General features: G+C 34.5%; 1 protein-coding gene and 1 long non-coding RNA gene across 5 annotated transcripts in view; one reads left to right on the forward strand and one right to left on the reverse strand.

Moving 5' to 3' along the window:
• The window catches only part of LOC143191833 (uncharacterized), a 401,964-nt gene that overhangs the window by 140,738 nt on the left and 240,622 nt on the right, over window positions 1-20,604 (forward strand). For 2 of the 4 annotated variants that reach the window (XM_076397253.1, XM_076397255.1), the window contains exons 2-3: window positions 11,640-14,473; window positions 17,281-17,414. In XM_076397253.1, the coding sequence (XP_076253368.1) occupies window positions 11,640-14,473; window positions 17,281-17,414 (2,968 nt within the window). The remainder of the gene's footprint in view (window positions 1-11,639; window positions 14,474-17,280; window positions 17,415-20,604) is intronic. The other 2 variants (XM_076397254.1, XM_076397256.1) reach the window with 1 other exon arrangement.
• LOC143191847 (uncharacterized) lies at window positions 11,041-11,728 on the reverse strand. Its single transcript, XR_013004643.1, has 3 exons — window positions 11,607-11,728; window positions 11,242-11,325; window positions 11,041-11,163 (listed from the first exon to the last, which is right to left on the reverse strand). It is a non-coding gene; the product is annotated as an uncharacterized LOC143191847 (long non-coding RNA).

Genomic DNA, 20,604 nt, shown 5'->3' on the forward strand with positions numbered 1-20,604 from the left:
TCTTCACGGATGGGAATAAAAACAAGTCATTGGTTGCCAAATCAAGGCTGTGCGGCGGAGAACCCAACAATTCGATGTTTTGAGTGCTCAAATGATCTCTTGTTTGAGCCGATGTGGAATAGCTCGCATTGTTATAATGAAGAATAATCGGGCGTCTCTTGTGTGTTTTCCTTATTTTACCGAAGACTTCGGGCAAACAAATGGTTGTGTACCAATCAGAATTTACTGTTCTACGATCCCCTAGAAGCACTGTTGCAATCTGACCAGATTTCCCGAAGAAACAGGCCACCATTTTCGTTGAAGTGCTTCGTGCGCGAACAACTTCTGTTGGATTTGGTTCATCTTGGAATACCATATATCCATGATTCGTCACCTGTCACGATTTTATAAACGTCTTTCGAAGCATAGCGATTGAATTTCTTGGGCATTTCTTTGCAGTAATCGACACGAGCCTTTTTTTGAGCGATTGTCAAATTGTATGGGATCCAACGCGAACTTAACTTTCGGACAGCTATGTGTTCATGTACAATGGCATATATGCTGGTGGAACTAATGCTTAGGAATGTCTCAGTCTCACAATAATTGACATGACGATCTTATTTAATAATTTCGCACACAGCATCGATGTTTTCTGGCACAACAGCCGATTTTGGACGACTTTCACGAAACTCGTCGGACAGTCAAATACGACCACGATTGAATTCAGTAAACCAGCGATACACGGTGGCTTTTGATGGAGATCCATCACCAAAAGTCAAATTAAGTTGATTGATGCACTCTTGTGATAATCCACTTCGAAAATCGTAAAAAATCATCGCACGAAAATGTTCACGATTCAGTTCCATTTTTTGCCGAGACAAAACTTTCAACTAAATATAAAATAATCAAATAGCGTCAGTGTAATAAAATATTCTGAGTACGTCTAAGTTACTAGGGTCAAAGAAACATCATACAGAAAGCATTATAAGAACTAAAATATCCTCTAAAATTATCCCAATATCCTAATACGAGGGTCACTATATTTCGAGAATAGGAAAAAAACAAAAGGTTAAGCTGCGTATATATTTTTATTGTTTTTCAAAGTACTCGCCACGATTAGCGATACACTTTTCCATACGCTTAAACCAATTTTTCAAGCATTTATTCCATTCCGAATGAGGTATCTTCAAAACAAGATTTTTGAACGCTCAATAGCTTTTTCGGGTGATGAAAATCATTGACCACTCAGTTTATTCTTCCCGGATGGGAATAAAAAGAAGGGATTGGTTGCCAAATCAGGGCTGTACGGCGGATAACCCAACAATTCGATGTTTTGAGTGCTCAAAGGGTCTCTTGTTTGAGCCGATGCGGAATAGCTCACATTGTCATGATGAAGAATAATCGCGCGTCTCTTGTGTGTTTTCCTTATTTTACCGAAGACTTCGGGCAAACAAATGGTTGTGTACCAATCAGAATTTACTGTTCTACGATCCTCTAGAAGCACTGTTGCAATATGACCAGCTTTCCCGAAGAAACAGGCCACCATTTTCGTTGAAGTGCTTCTTGAGCGAACAACTTCTGTTGGATTTGGTTCATCTTGAAATACAATATATCTATGATTCGTCACCTGTCACGCTTTTATAAACGTCTTTCGAAGCATCGCGATTGAATTTCTTGAGCATTTCTTTGCAGTAATCGACACGAGACTTTTTTTGAGCAATTGTCAAATTGTATGGGATCCAACGCGAACTTAACTTTCGGACAGCTAAGTGTTCATGTACAATGGCATATATGCTGGTGGAACTAATGCTTAGGAATGTCTCAGTCTCACAATAATTGACATGACGATCTTGTTTAATAATTTCGCACACAGCATCGATGTTTTCTGGCACAACAGCCGATTTTGGACGACTTTCACGAAACTCGTCGGACAGCCAAATACGACCACGATTGAATTCAGTAAACCAGCGATACACGGTGGCTTTTTATGGAGCTTCATCGCCAAAAGTCAAATTAAGTTGATTGATGCACTCTTGTGATAATCCACTTCGAAAATCGTAAAAAATCATCGCACGAAAATGTTCACGATTCAGTTCCATTTTTTGCCGAGACGAAACTTTCAACTAAATCAAAAATAAACAAATAGCGTCAGTGCAACAAAATATTCTGAGTACGCATATCGTCAAAAATGTCAAACTTTACGCTGGAACCGTCAGATGGACTCACATGACAACGGTGTTGTCAATTCCCGAAATATAAATAGCGACCCTCGTATTCATATTCAAAAGTCTACATAATGCCTCTTAAATAATGGGAGGTTTGATTATTGTGGGTATACAATAATTAACTAATCAGAAATAAAAGAAGATCGCTGCGATCTAGTCCGTACGGTTGCCGCCATAACGGTGTGCCGCGACCCGAGAGATCGCTAAATCAAAATAACGAACGCGTCGACCATTTCCGCGACATCTGCATGTACACCATGGAATTGCGATGCGGGCGCCCCAAGCTCCTATCACGAGGAAACGCTCCCGCTACCTGGTTTTCAATTTACTTCGCCCACAGTTTTTATGAAGCCCTATTAAGATTAGCCGTATCGAACCGAAGCAGCGTCTGTTCAAAATGGACATGACGGATATTACTCGAATTTATTTTTATGAGTACATCGAATTAATTTTAGTGAGATCTGCAACACAGCCCGGCCAATAAAATAGCCGAGGTACGTCATTAAAATTTATGACGTCAGCACGTTGCCACATCGTCACAATTGACTTTTAGTTAATTTTTATTCAGACATATGTCTATCTAAAGTAGCAGTAAACCTACGTCATCTCAAGTTATGACGTCTAAACGGTGCGATGTTGCCACATTTATCTTTAACATTTTACCCATTTTACTTTATTTTAGCTTCGATATAGAACAACTTACTGATATAAATAAAATAATGAAATAAAAATGTTATAAAATATAATATTTTAGAATTATATACATATTATATATTATTATAATATATATTTTACAGCTAATGCATATATGTTATTATCGAAAGACTTAAACTATATTTAATTAAATAGACACAATAGTTTATAGGTTAAAGTTATTTTATTATATATACATTGAAATATTTTCCAAACCTCCTGTGGTATACCCTGGGGACTTAATCCACCTAATAAATAATTGTACATCCAACTAATGTATTTTATTTTCATTAGAAAACTTATTTAATTTGTATGTTTAGTTCTTTTTTCCTTCGTTGCTGTTTTCTTGTCAAAACATTCTGATAACACTGTATTTCTCTTTAGTCTCATCTGCTACTACCTGTGTACATTTTCCTGGATAAAATTAGACTTAATCGTTGCAATCTCTCTAATATATTTGCCATATTTGCTAAACAGTTAGTATTCATTTTCTCCTCATATATTTTAACCAAATGCTCATATATATTCTGAACAATTACACACATGTCTATCTATTCACATAAATCTTTAACACTCTACAATATGATTGTTTATAGTTATCCTGTATAAATTATGTTATCCTATAATAATTGTATATTCAATTTTAGTTGTTTCCACTTTCATCAGCCCTGTGTTGGTATTGTGGGCATTGAATCATAATCCCACATCCAGAAACTTTCATTCGACAGATTCCTGCTACATTCTGAGCCAGTATGTAACTCATTAATCAAGGTGTTAATTTTCAATCTAACCCTAGTTCACAATTCCTCTATTTTTCTTCTTCTACGTGTCTGATGGGGTTCTCCCAAAGGGTGTTATTGTAGACAATCCTTTCAGACAACTCTTTATCTTTCTCGACCTGCATGTCTATTCTGTATCCCATATCTATTCGATTTATTTGAATATCCGGTGATAGGGAGGGAGACGTTACACTCTCTAGCCAAATTATTAATCTATCTAATCTACTATAAATCTTTTTTGAGCCCTATTTCTACTAAAAAAGTACATTACTCTTAAAGTACACAACTAACTCGTACATAACTTTATTTATGTTTTGCAAGCGAATCCTTAATTACAGCCTTTATCGACCACTTTAGAATCGAAATTTATCAAAACAAGCAAAGCGCCAATTACGCTTACCGACTTAAAATCTCTTATCACTATTGTTTTGAAAAATTTGGCAGACATTTGACAACCGAACGATTTTTGCAGGCTGATTCAGTTACATGTTCGAACTTATCAGACACCATTGTATCCTTTTTTGTGCGACAATCAAAACATTAAACATCTTAAAGACGTATGTACAAAAAAACGTTATATAGACTATATTTAGATTCTTGATTATTGTCATCATTCCAATTTTCTGTATGAACTAAATGAACGGCTAATTGTCAATCAGCAATCAGATAATTGATTTATCCGTTTATAAACATTAGAATATTTGACGGTTTCTAAATCATTTCTGAAATGGAAGTATTATCCATAAACTAGACTAATCTCCCAACAATAAAACATCGACCAATATCACTGCTATTGATCATATGCAAATTTTTCTAACTCCTCTTCTATCCTCTTATCAATTTAGAAATAAATTCTTGAGTGTTAATCAAATACATTGTATTACATGTGTAACTGAGAAAACTTCTACAAAAAGGAAACTTATTCACTATATTTGTAGATGTGGCCCAAGCCAGTATGACACAAGGCCCTCAAATGTAGATTAGTAAACATGTTACCACCATATATCAGCCAGATTCTCAAATTCTATATTACCAATCATCAGTTCAGAAATAGATACAGCAAATATTCAAATTTTAAACCCATTTATCTAGGTACTGTCCTTGAACTAATATTGAATGTACTTTATAGTAGTAATAACTCTATATGTGAAGAAATAACAAAAGCCACCTTTGTTGATGATGCTGTCTCAGTCCAGTCTTACAAATTTATGTCAACATTACTGGGTAGACTAAGAGATGGCAAATAAAATTAAATGTTATTAATGTTATTAAGTTCACTACCCTAATGTAGATTTCATATAAAAAAAATTGATTAGAGTACATCAATCAAACTCTTGCGTCTGTTTGTTGAACTGCAATCTTAGATCTGAAATGTAAGAGCAATATTAAGGAAATATTATTAGTACCTATAGCCTCTTGTAAAAGAAATAAGTTAATGAGTTAAAGCGTCTTGTTAAAAAGAGATGGAATACTGTTTGATGCGTTTTATTCAGTCTATAATATTCAATATGGATGGATACTTATGGGCCATGTTGCCAAATATCTGCAAAATTCTTCAAAATATTCATGGCAATAATTAAAGGTTATAAATAGCCAAAGATTGCGTGTTATGGAAGTGCATTGGCTGTTTTAGTCGACAGGCTACAGTTCTATTGTACGCATATGTTCCAAGTAGTTTTTAAATAAAAAGTGCTAATAAACAAAAACCATCACTTATTGAAAGTTTATGTTATGAAATATATATTAGGATATTTATTACTTATCATATAAATTGTATCTATACAAATTGCAACTTTCTGTAGTATATGTTAAGGTCATAACATAAAACCAGAGGCGACTGATGGTTTAAAAATGCATAATTTCATTTAAAAAAAATGCTCATAAGGTCAACCGATTAACTTCTTGGATTACCGTTGAACATAAACTTTTATAAATGCTGTATTACCTTTCGCTTTTGCTTTTCAAACACCATAATCCTAATTGTTATTGGAGATATGCTATTAACTTCCTGAATGTATTGAACATAAAGATAGTTATTGTTGGTGGTATTTAAATTTAAATAATTGTTAATCAAATATTCCCTTGTCTGAGAAAAACAGGAAAATTAGGACTCATTCAGAAAATTCAGCACTTTCAACGGATTTGTAGTCGACCATAGAATACACTTAAATTATAAAAAATTTACGTCTTCATGTGCATTATCATATTATATTGCTTCGTCTATTTTCTCATATCTTTTGCGTTTAGAAGAATTAATAAAACCGAAGACGCTCGTTAATGCGAACGAATTCAAACCATTCATCAAAGTGTAGTTCACGTTATCGAAATGTTTAATTTAACGAACGCGATTTCAGTGATTTAATTTTTTTTAATTATTATTTAATTAATACATCGTTACTAGTCGTTTCCGTCCAACCTACAATTTGTCTTTATGATAACTTAAAACTAGGTATAAAACTGGGAGGATCCATCGGTCCTATCTCAGTATCTGGTAATATAATGTTTTTACATGTTACTGCTGTATTTTGTAATACATGCACCTCACTACACAACACTACACAAGATCAGATGGTTTGTTTCTTTTGAGTCTGTGTCCTGTTCTGGTAGTATCCAAAAGCTGCAATATTTATTTAATATTCTCATGGTTTTTCCTCATGCCCTCTTGCAATGCTCTTGATTACTTGACTAACTGTGGGTATCTGAAGGTCTCGATGTAGGTAATCAGTCCTATAGTATATTTGGGTGCACCCACAATACCTCTCAGGACTTTGTTCTAAAAAAATTGTATTTTATTTATGTTACTCTTTTCAGAACATCCCCATAATTGAACTCCGTATGTCCATATAGGTTTCAATATTTGCTCATATAATAGCAATTTATTATGTACTCACAATAGTGATTTTCTTCCAATTAGCCAGTACATTTTCCTATATATTATTCTTTTCTTTCCAGTTCTTTTCTTTTCTTGTTTATATGTTCCTTCCAGCGAAGTTTTGCATCGAGATTCATTCCGAGATCGTTGTTGCTATATGGAATGATAGTATTATTTAATGTTATTGGTGCTTGTACGGTCTGTTTATAGGTAAACTGTACATGTAGAGATTTACTTTCATTAATTTTTATATTCCAAGCTTGTGTCCAATTATTTATATTGTCACTTGCCTGTATATCACGCATGGTATATCACAAGTCTAAAGTATCTTCACTATTGTCTCCGACAGCTATAATCGCAGTATCATCAGCAAATGTAGCCATCGTAATATTTTCTGTTTGTGGTATATCACATGTGTAGAGTAGATAAAGCATTGGCCCCAGTACACTTCCTTGTGGTACACCTGCTTTAGTTTCTTTTATTGTAGAGCAAGCTTCTTCTTGTTTGACTCTAAACATTCTGGTTGTAATGTATGATTTTAATAGTTCGGTGTGTTGTTTTGGTAGCATTTTTTGTAGTTTATAAACAAGGCCTTCATTCCAGGAATTTTTCCCACTGCTCATATCTTCCTTCTTATTTTCATTAGTCTATTTATTATCATTTCATAAATTAATATCAGCTGAAGTACAAGCGATGTTGAGACTCGCCATTTTCGATAAACTAACGACATCCAAGGATACACTGACAAGGGTATCCGTATTTAACCACAAGTGTTTCCTAATTATACTTAGGGGAACACGGACTCCCTCCTTACTAACAATAAGAAGTATCAGTTAGGGTCATTGGATCAGCTGATAGGGTGGGGTTTAGTGAGTAGCCCAGAGGTAGTCTCCACATAACCAGTCCAACTCGCTTATTCCTGTGGGTCTTCCCGACCAGGTATGGGTAACAGGATTCCCCTACCCAGTTCCAGGCCAACAAAAAAAAACTTAGGGGAACATTGTCATATTCATTATTGGCACATAAGGGATTATTATAACATTTTGGAATACTTTCTTTCCATACTTTTTTTCCATGCTATTTTACCCAGGCAAATTTCAAACAGTTTCTCGTTGTATCATCCGTTTCAAAGCTTCAAGTAGTATTTTCAGGATTTTTTCGATAAAAATGATGAAAGTAGAAAGTTACGTATGCTATACTGTCACTATTGAATGATGACATTTAATTTATTTCTATTGATAATTATTCTAAAAATAGAGAGTCTACTTGTCAAGTGGTTTCTTGTTTAGAATCAGAGGAAATCAGCAAAAACAGAAATAGTGGGGCTACTAGCTAGCACAAACGTAAAAAGTCATGAGTTAACATAGTCATATTATTTATTAATTTATTTAAAATTATTTATATCGAAAAATATCGGCTAAAAAAATATCGATTTATTTTATATATCGATATTTTTTTCAGAAAATATAATTGGCCGATTGATATATTAATAAACCTTTAAAATTGATACTTAATTTTAAAAGTCCATCAGAAATATAATTTTTATTAAAAATATTCATATATTTTTTGTAAAATATCGATATATTTTTTTCTCCGATATATCGATTTTTTTTAAGTATTGAAAACGATATATCGATATTTTTTAAAATATAACATATCGATATTTTTTAAAATATCGATATGTCGAAGTATCGATATTTTTTTCGGCGACCAACATCCCTAGTTTAGGAGAGTCCACATCGACATCGAAGGGGAATATGCATAGCCATAAAAACCTTGCTGTACATATGGTAGCATCAGCAAGCTGTAATGCAATACAAGTTGCTAAAATCAAATGAATATATTACTTCAAACGTCTACCGTCACTGGAACAAATTGAACGATGCATTGTGGTAACCAATAGCGAGTAATATACGCAAAGTCATCCTCTTGAATGAAAACGCTGGACCATATTTTCCAAAAGTTACATACTTACCAGACATATCTTCTCCTGATTCCCATTTGTCCATATCACTGAAGTATTGACTAGTACACCATTTCGAAAATCTGAACAAGTTCAATGTTCAACAAAATTAATCAATTGTGTTGCTACCAAAGCAACATCGTTCTCTTAATACTAAATCGCCATGTTGCTATAAAGATGGGAAAAGTTGTGGAAATGATGTAAAATGGATGATTTTCGTGCCAATGAATCAAATGCCATGATTTTCAAGGGCACTTTTTAAGTGAAACCTTTAATTAAATGGTACTTTATCTCTCTATCGATTGATTTAATCGAAACATTGAAACATATTTTTCAAATCGTTTATTATTAATTGGAACGCTATAGAATAACTCTGACAATAATTATTCAATACAAAATTAAGTTTAAAATAAAAATATTGATTATTATTACAAGAAAAAAATAACCTTGATATACAATAAAAATAACTAGGTTTCTTCAATTTTTGCACATTTGTTCTATTAGATGCTTCAATTAAAATATTGCTTGACTTACCTAACCTTGAATTATAATAAGTAGTTAATTAATATTCACATTTTTGTTTCGGAATATTTTTTCGTGATATCCTTTTAGGAATAATTACGCTGCTTATTTTAAGAACATGTTTTAATTGTTTTAATTAACATCAGATGTGTAAATTACCTGTATGTTATCTAATTGTGATACTCCGAATTAGGGATGCAGACAAAATATCGATATATCGATATTTTCTGAAAAAAATATCGTTATTTTTTGCCGATATCTTTCGATATTTTTTCAGAATAAATTGAATACAAATTTTATTAAACTTTTTTGAATTGCTACTTATACGAATTTCGGTACTTAAGTTTAATGTTTAAAAAATATCACTATTCTTTATGATATTTAGGAAAAATATATATTTTTTAGGCTAATATTTCACTATTTTTTCTTAGAAATATCGTTATATTTTTTTGTAAAATATAGATATTTTTTATCTATATAGTATCGAAAACGATATATTAAAAAAAATATCTATATAACGAAATATCGATATTTTTTTCGGTGACCAATTCCCCTACTCTGAGTAACTGTTTTAAAGAAGTTATTCATGAAAATATGGCGAAGGCACTTTGAAATTAAAATTAATCGATGGTGTTATGTTCTAAATTTTATTTATTAGAAGCTTTTTTTATTTTATTTATATTTTTATTATTTAAAGTTTAAGATCTGATAAAAATTTTAAGCGTTTCAAAATTTAGATCATCATAAAAATTAATATCATAAAATTGTTGATGAATAAATGGTGAAGGACATATTATTGTTTTAGTTAAATAGCTAGAAAATATATTAATTAATATAGTGTAATATTAAAAGATTAATTTAAAATGATTTCTATTTTACATAAACATACATATAGTTAGTTTTATTTTAAATGAAAATTGTTATTAAAATACTTTAATTGTGCGATTATTCTATTATTTGTTTTAGAAATGGTGAAGGTATTTTTTATACAATTTGGATTTATATTTTATCGAAATATTTATTATTATGAAATACCTAAATTATTATAATAAAACCAAATACTAAATTCTAAACATCATCAAAATACCGTCTCTATTATTTAAGTTATTATATCTTTTATTTTATTTATAAACCTTTCTAGCAATTTGAATTTAACTGCAAATTATAAAATTTAAGGTATAAAGTATACAAATATGTCCATTTTTCATTCTTATCTTTACTATAATCTTAAAAATAAATCCTTAATCACGTTATAGAGCTGCAAATTTATCTCGTTTCAGTTTACTAATAATTCTCATCTTATACACTTTTCGTATTGTCTTGCTAATATATTGCGTGCCCTAAATTTCTCTATTGAATAATAAATAATTTTATCACTCCAACAAACTTTTGTAAACTTAAAATTAATCTAAAACAGTAACACACAGACAGTAAAAGGTCTCTATATAAAGTGTTGATCGGCTAGAACTGCACATGCGCATTTGTTCTATCTAGTCTGGTAGTTTTAGCATCCTTTTCTATATACGTCTTGTTGTTTACGAGAGTTATAGTTAGAAGTCCAGAGTATACGATAAAGAATGCTCTGTGTAAGCATGTGCATTTGGTATATACGTATAACAAACAATCGGAATCAATTCTTTTGCAGGTAACGTAGCTAGTGCTCGGTGACAGAAGAAAGACGCTGGTTAAATTGCAAGACAAGAATTTAGAAAAATCTTACCATAAAAAAACACAGTGAGTAGCAGAAGGAGCAAATAAGGAAAGTGGTATCGATAACGGAATATCTACAGATTCGAAATCAGTCAATCACGAAGCTCAAATTGAAATCGTTAATGACATAAAGGTGGTGCTTACAAATTATACAATTATAATAATATAGAGCTTATTATTTATATGGTTTGTGTATATGTGTATTGCAATAAAATTTATTAAATGATGTAATATTTCGACACTATTTATCTGCGCCAAGGAGTTATATAAACCGAAAAAAATAATAAACCTCAAAGCTTCATATCCTATGTTATCAATTTATTCCAAACACTTTCTATTGAGTACACCTTATATTTACACTATGCTGAAAATTCATGATACTTCCTTTAAGCATTTAGGTTTTTTCTTCTTTTGAAATATCTGTAAAATCAGAAAGATATAAGTATAACAACAAATAGACAGGAAACGTATACAAACATGACCATATTTCATTATTACCTTTACCATAATCTTCAAATAATCAAAAAAAGTTCTGTTTCCATATTATTTAATATAAAAATATATCCTTTGTTCCATAAGAATCTACAAAATTAGTGTTATTAAATGATAATATTTTACTAATAATTCATACCTTATACACATATTTTTGCATTGTCTGTCCCTAATTTTGCCTAAGAAATAATTATATTCCCTCAACAAAATGTAAATACAAGATGAACCTAAAAATGACTTCTAATCACAGCTGTGGTAAACGATCAGGCGTATATAGAAAAGGACACGTAGTTGTCAAAAATCTCTGGCTAGATTCAATCAAAACCTGTATAGGCATGGATGTATAGGTTTTTTACTGTCATCTCTCTTACATATTACTAATTTTGTTTTTCTTCTTGTTCCAGACGGGTACTTGTCGTCGAATTGCAACATTCGGTTCTCGGATACCGCAGTTCTCATCGAACCCCCCGCAGCCCGCACGGACACAAATCCCCACACCGGACCGTGAACCGATCAACCTTCGACAAATCGGCGAACGAGTGCGGATCGGCGAGAAGGAAGGCACACTTCGGTACATAGGCAACGTGCATTTCGCGAAAGGCGTGTGGTGCGGCATCGAACTATCGACCGCGGTCGGCAAGAACGATGGCCTCGTCAACGGCGTCCGGTACTTCACTTGCGCGAGCCAGCACGGCTTGATGACGCCACTGGCCAAGGTCGCGTTCCTCGAAACCAATTCGGATCATCACCCGAACAGGGATAACGCGTCGGGACCGTACTCGATCCTGTGCATCGAACCCAAACCGCCAGAAAGCCCTAAACCGCAGTTACAGTACCAGAACGAAGACCGTGGTCCTGGAAAGGAGAATCAGATCAAAAGGAAACGAGTCTTCGATGGCAATAACAAGACAAGAGTGACGGCGACTTTTTATCTGGGCCAGAAAACGAGCTCCGGAGATAACTTGAGTAACGCGGATATCACTGAGAAGGCCAGAGTGATCGACAAGACCAAGTCCACGGAGGATCTACGCCGGGCAGTGTTCAAAGAAAAAATCGTACGGGAGAATACGTCGTACTCCTTCAGTATATCGAACGATAACCTGACTTACCAAATTGGAATAAAATCGTCGAACGTCAGTCACAAAACATTGAACGGAACTTATTGTTTAGGTCAGAGAACAAATTCCGAAGATGTCGACATTACGGAGGGCGATAGAAGAAGAACACGAGTGATCGTCAGAACCAAATCGACGGATGATCTACGCCGAGCGGTGTTCAAAGAAAAGTTGATACACGAGAATCAGTTGTACGATAACCTGACCTACAGCATCGAATCGAAATCGTCAGAGATCAGTCACAACTCCATCGAGAACTTGTTGGAGTCCGAAACCAACCGAACGTATTCCGCTGAAGGACTGAACATATTATCGCAACACAACTCGACGTATACGGCGTTCAATAGCTCCTTGGCCCGGAGGTACACCTACGTATCGACCGATCAGGAAAATTCTTTGATCATTTCCAAGAAGCGATCGAACCTGACTTTGGCGGACGACACACTGACCACGGAGGGGAACGATAGTTTCGCGTCGGACAAGCTGTCGTCGTACGCGTCAATTAACCAATCCTCCGAGAACATCCTGAACGACTCCACGGTGGAGGTGAAGAGACGTCGAAAATCCAACCCTAAGTGTCATCTAGCGGGGGGATCCGTATCGAAACCCACGTCTCTGCCCCAGCTTCGCGGTAACTACCCGCTGGATGGTCACAGCACGCCGAACAAGCCCAAACCGATCAGAGGTTTCAGCGACAGGGACGATATCTTCGATCGAGACGACGATGGGAATAAGAGAGACTCGCTGGAGTTGGAGGAATCGTTGGGTATTCTAACGCCGGATCAGATGGTGGATTTTTTTCAAAATAGCTCCGAGTGTAACCCGTTATTGAGCAGTAAACTAATCAAGTTGGAGGAGAAGGAGGCGGATAACCAGGAGATCTACAAGGGAGCCGCGGAGGTACTGACGGCTTTGAATATAGACACCCACGCGGACTTGAAGGAGCAGGTACAGAGTCCCAATCTCAATAATGTGACCGAGTACAGTTTCGGCATCCTCGACGTTGATCAGTTACAGTCCTCTTTCGCTGTTTTGAAAAGCGATACTACCATGAACCTCGAGCTGCCTCTAGACAACTCGAAGAATTTTACGTTGACGCGTTGCGAACAGACCCCGTCGCCTGAAGAGCTTCCGTTGGACACCACTCCCATCGTCGAGTCGGAGCCCAAGACGGAACCTACGACGTCGAAGTCGAATACGAGTAACAGTTTCGTGACGAGCATCACCAGCATCACCAGCTTGGATAACGGGTATCAGGGCGATGGGGAGATGTCGCGACCTGCTAGTAGAGGAGCGGATAATTCTCCTCTAACTAGGAGGCCATATCCCAGGCCGCAGCCTCGCAGACCGGATCCCATGACGGATTCCGATTTCTACACGGAAAGTGACGTGGACAATCACGAGGATAATCAAATAAAGGGCGATCGCCGAGCTCAGGTGATCGACGGTACTCTGTACGGCGTCGATCCACAAGCCGCAGCCGACATCTACGTGAACAACCGGGAAAACATGGACTCCAGCGGGATATTCACGGACATAGAATCGGGACTTCGAAACGAGGACGAGCCGGAGAACGACCAGGAGAACGATAACGAGAACTCCAACGCCGATCGCGTTGACGTTTCGCCATCTGACAGTTCGCGAACCATATCCGGAAACAGCCAGAACAACCTGCAGGAAATCCTACAGAAGAACGTCTCCTCCAACGAGATGAACGATTCCGCGCTGGACAAGACCGTGAAGGAAAATACGAAGAAACGGATGGCGCCCAGTCCGGGAGTCTCGAGCCCGTCCAGCCTCTCGTCCCCCAGGCATCATTCGATCGAAGAGAGCGCCTCCAAGAAGTACAAGATGCCGAAGAGGGACGTGGCCTCTAAGGTCAAGGCCATGATGGAGCCGAGCCAGACGCCGCCCTCCGAGAAGAAAACCGTCAAGAAGCCGGTCAATCGATGGGACGCGGTGATGAACAAAATTTCGAAGAACGAACAGAACAAGACGAACCTGAAGGAGATCAAATCGAAGGTTTTCGATAACGTCAATTTGAAAAATTCCTCGAGTCTGTCCAGGTTAACCGAGACGAGAAAAACGAACGTGAGGCCGGTGGTCAATCAAAATAATAAAACGTGAGTATTTATCTGGACTATAATACATATGACTCTAATAGGCATGATGACTGTAACAAAGAATCCCAAAAATATTGATTTGTAATAATAAAATAGTATAGAGATAACAAATCAATTGAAAAGTCCCCAGCCTACCATAGCAAACACATTTTTTGGCAAAATTAGTTTTTTTTATTCAACATAATTCCCTTCAAGGGTGCTAGACTGATTGTAACAATTCTCCAACTTTTCGATACCATTTTTGTAGTACGATTTGTCCTTTGCTTCAAAATAGGCCTTAATTTCGGCGATCACCTCTTCATTTGACGAAAATTTCTTCCCAACGAGCATTCTTTTGAGATCTGAGAACAGGGAATAGTTGCTGGGGGCCAGATCTGGAGAATACTCTGGAGAGATTTTTGCCATCGCTTTCACTGACTTGTGATACGGTGCATTGTCTTGCTGACGCAACATTTTCTTTTTTTTCAAATGCGGCCCTTTTTTGACGATCTCGTCCTTCAAACGGCCCAATGACGCTACGTAATAGTCGCTGTTGATGGTCCTTCCTTTCTCAAGGTAGTCAATGAAAATTATTTCATGCGCATCCCAAAATACAGACGCCATAACCTTGCTAGCCGACTGTTGCGTTTTCCCACGCTTTGGAGCGGGTTCATCGTGTGCAGTCCACTCGGGTGACTGTCGATTGGACTTCGGAGTGAAATGATGGAGCCATGTTTCATCCATTGTCACATATCGACGCAAAAACTCGAGTTTATTACGCTTGATCATCTTCAAACACTGCTCCGAATCATCAACTCGTCGTTGTTTTTGTCAAAAGTGAGCTCGCGCTGCATCCTCTTTACAGAGAACTTTCTCATACCCAAATATTCGTGAATGATATGATGTACACATTCAGTTTATATCTTTAAAGTGTCTGCTATTTCATTTAATTTCTATTCACGGTCATTCAAAATCATTTTGTGGATTTTTTTTGAAATGTTTTGGTAACAACCTCTTTTGGGATTGCGACATTTCTTTTTCAAAATAACAAAAGTTGCTTCACTCAAAATGCTATAATTCACAAACTAAAAATCCGACAGCTGTCAAATTTATACACGCATCTTTTGAGGGTTAGGGCTAACTAAAAAACATATGGATTTAATTCTAGTAGCGCCATCTATGTGTTAGGCCGGGGACTTTTTAATTGACCTGTTGCTGCAAAAAAAATACACTCCCCTTTTCTGGGTTTACAATTTATCACATCTCTGAAACTCCAGAGATTACCTTTTCTGTTATTTCTTAAGGTTCCACGCGCCTAATTTTTTCAAATATTTGGCAGTTTTGTAATAGTATCATAATTATATGACACAGAGTTTAATACAGTTTGGTACCATATTTGTGTTTTTATTTTTTATGTATTGGCCCTGCCAAAGCGCCATGTCATGGATTCGTCAATACAAATATTTTTTTACGCATAATATTATTCAAATGATTTAGTGTCGGTTTCACCATATATAATCTGTCGGCTGACGGTATTGAGATATCAACCATGAAAATAACGAAGTAAGAACCGGAATCGATTTCGGATCATATGTGAACGTCAAAAGTTTACATTATATAGTTTGTTTGTGCTCCAGTAATGTTCAATTTATGGAAAAAAGCAAGGTCTCATTTTCAAAACAAGTTGAATAAAAAATTCTTTCTCAGAACTCATATCTGCAGCACTGAAGTCTTACCACTTTGATAACCTCTTAGATCTTTTTATTGTTCTCCGTTTTTCATTTAATTTTTTTCCAACAGCGTTTGTACTGTAAAATTTTTTGTATCCACTTTCACACCAACATTCTCTTGGAAAATAAATAATTCAGAATTTTACTGAATTTCTATCTACAAATTATCATTCGCATTTGATGTTGTTGCTTGCGAATCATCATTCAGATTCAGCATCAACTTCAGGCTCAATCATTTGATTTCTCATAATCGCTTCTGTCGTTATCATCGTCGCCAAAGATCCCATCAAATTCTGAATCACTTGGATTTGCGTAGTACTCTATTTAATTTTGAGTCAGTGGTCTTTTCTTATCCATAGTGGGAATTTTTTCCATGTTATCTTTATTTTCAGCATAGCAAAATACATATAAAGATAGTGGTTTTGTAATACCTACTATAATTAATCCTTAGAAAGGATGCAGAAAAATATCGATATATTGATATATCGATATTTTCTGAAAAAAATATCGATATTTTTGCCGATATTCTTTTTTGGTCCATATATCGATATTTTTGTAAGCCGATATTTTTCGATATTTTTAAAAAATAAATGAAATGTTATTTTTAATTAAACCTTAAAAATTGGTACTTTATTTTAAAGGTCCATCAAAAATATCACTATAAAATATTTAGAGAAAATATATATTTTTTAGACTAATGTTTCACTATTTGTATTTCTTCTTAAAATATCGATATATTTTTTGTAAAATATCGATATTTGTATCCAACACCCCCTAATCCTTAGTAATACGTATCTATAAAAATAGTAGTACTAATCTAATCTGTTTACTTATATAGTCATCGTGCGCCAAAACAATTACAGAATGTGTATATTCGAAATAACTGACTTGAAACGGTTCAATAAGATAATCGATTTCTATGATTCTTTGTGCGTTTTGGCTGTGACTACGTAAACGACTCCTCACTTATCGAACACAACAAAGACAGATAACGAAATATCAGTCGTGCGGCCACCCTGGACAAATTCGGTCGGTCCCACGAGATGATAATAATATGATCTATCTCGTTATAGCGTTGCTAATTTATTATCTTTGTAGCAGACGAATCCGAACCCGAACTGCCCACAATTCCACATCGTTGAAGAAGGTGACCGGCGGAAATGTGGAGAGCAGTATTCATAGTTCGCTAAGTGATTTAAGTGCCTCAGTTATTTTACCAAAGAAAAATCCAGGTAAGTTTCGTTTAATTAGCTTAGTTCTGTCACGAAATATGGAAAAACTTATCATCCTGACCCTAAAATAACCAGGTATCATTTGTCGATATATTAATTGACAATAATTAAAGAAAAACAATAGAAACATCAGGTTTGTCTGTAATTCATTTCATTACTACGTTATTTGTAATGGATAGTTAAAATGCATTTATTCAAAATGTTGGTGATTTGGTTCTATACATTTTGCCCATCACTCAGGCAATGAATGAATACAATTCCAAAAGAAATGTGTCTTCCTTGAACCAAACTATTCATCGATCGATTTTTAAATTTCTTTCAAGTCGCCGAAGTGGAGCGAGGTTTGGAAAGGACGGCGAGTGCGATAACAATTCGCATCCAAGTGATTTTAACACAACTTTGACTGGCTTTTCGGTATTGGACGATATGTTATCATGCAGCAAAATAACCTTATCTTGTTTTTGATGTATCGTGGACGTTCTACAATCATTTTTTTCAGCTATCAGCAGTTTATACCATACGACATCAACCTGGCCACAACAGACACAAACCAAAGCGATTTGGCCTTGTAGTCGATGGGTCGGTTTCACCATGTTTTTCTCACCTAGAATTTTTGAAATAAATATATTTTTCATTACCTGTCGTACTAGATGCAAAAATGACTTTCCTGCGTACATTTGAAGCAGCATTTCACTGACGATTTTTCTAATTGCCAGCCATTCAGTTCAAAAATCCATATTCCCATCTTTTGGATTTTCTCCTTTGCTCATAATCGGTCTTTAATCGTTTCTTGGGTAACATTTAACGTTTTTGTCAATTGGCTTTCAGTTTGGATTAGGCCTTCATCCAATAAGCCTTGCAGTTTCGTATCTTCAAACTTCTTCCTCCAGAAAATTACTACTTTTGAATTTTCGAAACTAATATTTTGTAAGTTTTTGAGGTATAAATCTATGACGGTGTTACTTTCGCAAAATGTAACATGTATAGCTTTGAAGCTTAACGTCACTAGAATAAAATGACATATATGTCAGTATAATTGGAAGTTATTTCGGCATCAAGTAATGACAAGTGTTCAAAAGTGGAGTTATTTTGAAAGCACTGAGCGAAAAAATCATGATTATCACTTGGCGAAAACGGCCCGATCAACTCTAAATCCTAATCGTTTTGGTCGCCAGAATAGTGAATACTTCTTTGACTGATTTTGCAGAATGATGTGGGTGTTTTTCGATCAATGTTCAGTTCAAATTAATCATTTTTGTTGTTACTATCGCTCAGTATGTTTCCCCAACTGTGTCCCCAAGTATTAATAGCTCATAATATATGACATCACTATGCGGTCGGCTTCTCCAAATGACAACAATTTTTTTCGCTTGAGATATTCGAAGCAAATTCATTTTTCATCATTTGTTATTGTTCGATGCAGAGAATTCCTTTCATATGGTACTCATCTTCTCGTTTTTTAGACCTTTCCCATAGCTTATAGTCGTTCACAAATTGCGACTCCGCTCACTTTCGAGTCTTCATCCAATAACTCTTGCACTTCCGCCTCTCCAAACGTTTGCGGTTTACCAGGATATTCTTTAAATGTTACTTTGATGACAGTAAAATAAAGGGACATATATCAAATTATAACATTGTAAAATTATAGCAAGTGAAATATGTTACAAAAACTGGAAAGTAATTACCGACATACCTGGTACGGAAAAACAAACAAAGTCGGTCCAACATAAAGACTTCTTTACTATAATAAATTAAATAGCTTCTTCATTAATACTGTTAAATTATCTATATAATCACCAATAACAATGAACATGTTTTGATTCAAAAGAGACAAGAAAATATGTATAAAGCTCTACATCGCCGAATATTATAGATTGATACATTCTGAATTATATAAAACTTCTTAAGGTTTTTCAAGAATTAATTATAATTTAATATAATAAATACGTCTGTTTAAATTTTAGGTATTTAATTTTATATTATTGTTTGTTTTATTAAGCCACTTACACGTCTTAACAGCCACTGTATTTATGTCATAAAAAATTAGATTAACTTACATTAATTAATACCATAATTCACATTCCAGTGTAGGAATAAGAAAACTAATATTTCCTATTTTAAAGGAACTACATCCTATATATTCAAATCAAATCTTCCTCTGGTTAATACTAATGCTTCTTATTTTAATAGTAACCCTATATTTAGCCTGACAATACAAAATTATGCATATACTTTTTTATTATAAACGATATGAATATTATGACTTTAAGATTTTCAAAAGAAATGCGGCCTTAATTTTTCTGATCTTATTTATTAATGTATTAAGAGTTGCCTATGTCTTAAACTGTAGTTCAAAATTGAAAAGGGTAAAACTTTATCAACTCTAATTGTTTTCGTAGATTCTTTTATTTTTATATTAACTAGATTTGACTTTACTTTTTAATAAACATTTCCCTCTTAATGAACAAATTACAAGTATTATAACCTGAAATAAAATAATATAATCATTGAAAATTGAAATTTCAATTTTGTTTGTCAAATAATGTCAATTTTCATTGATGCAAAACCATTCAAGTTTCCGTTTATTTAATTTTTATATTTGACGTTATAAAGCAATTTTACTTTCCTCCAAACAAAATATTAGAAAATTACAATGTTATGGTAACATCCTAAATTATCCTCTTGCACTTTCTTAATGTTTTTATTCCAAAATCGGTTTATTGAAGATTGCTGTGTTAAGTATTGTTAGTTTAGTTACTTAAAATATTTAGGGGGATTATTTAAAATTCATGGTACATTCATGAATTATGGTAAATTCTGATTTTATCTGTAATTTTCTTATTGGGTTTATTTTAAAAATTCCCGTATATGACGAACTATGAGTTTAGGTATAGTTAATATTTTAATAACAGTAGCCAGTACTAATGGAATACTGTACGTTGTGTATAAAGAGTTGCCTATATTAAACCCACTATTTAGGTGTCTAGATTCACTTCATAATTGTTTTTAAGATATTTGAAGTATTTATTAACATGTATACTTTATTGACATACTTTATTGGCGCGTTATGGCCGGAAATATTATTTCTATAATTCTATTTACTGTAATTGTTTATTATTTATTGTCATACAGAACTACTCTATTTTTATTGTTTATATTACTTGAATATAAGCAAAAACTTAAAGTTATA

The sequence above is a fragment of the Rhynchophorus ferrugineus genome, unplaced genomic scaffold (assembly GCF_030347505.1).
Source record: "Rhynchophorus ferrugineus isolate W39M unplaced genomic scaffold, kcgeb_rfMv2 rfM2, whole genome shotgun sequence".
Classification (NCBI taxonomy): domain Eukaryota; kingdom Metazoa; phylum Arthropoda; class Insecta; order Coleoptera; family Curculionidae; genus Rhynchophorus; species Rhynchophorus ferrugineus.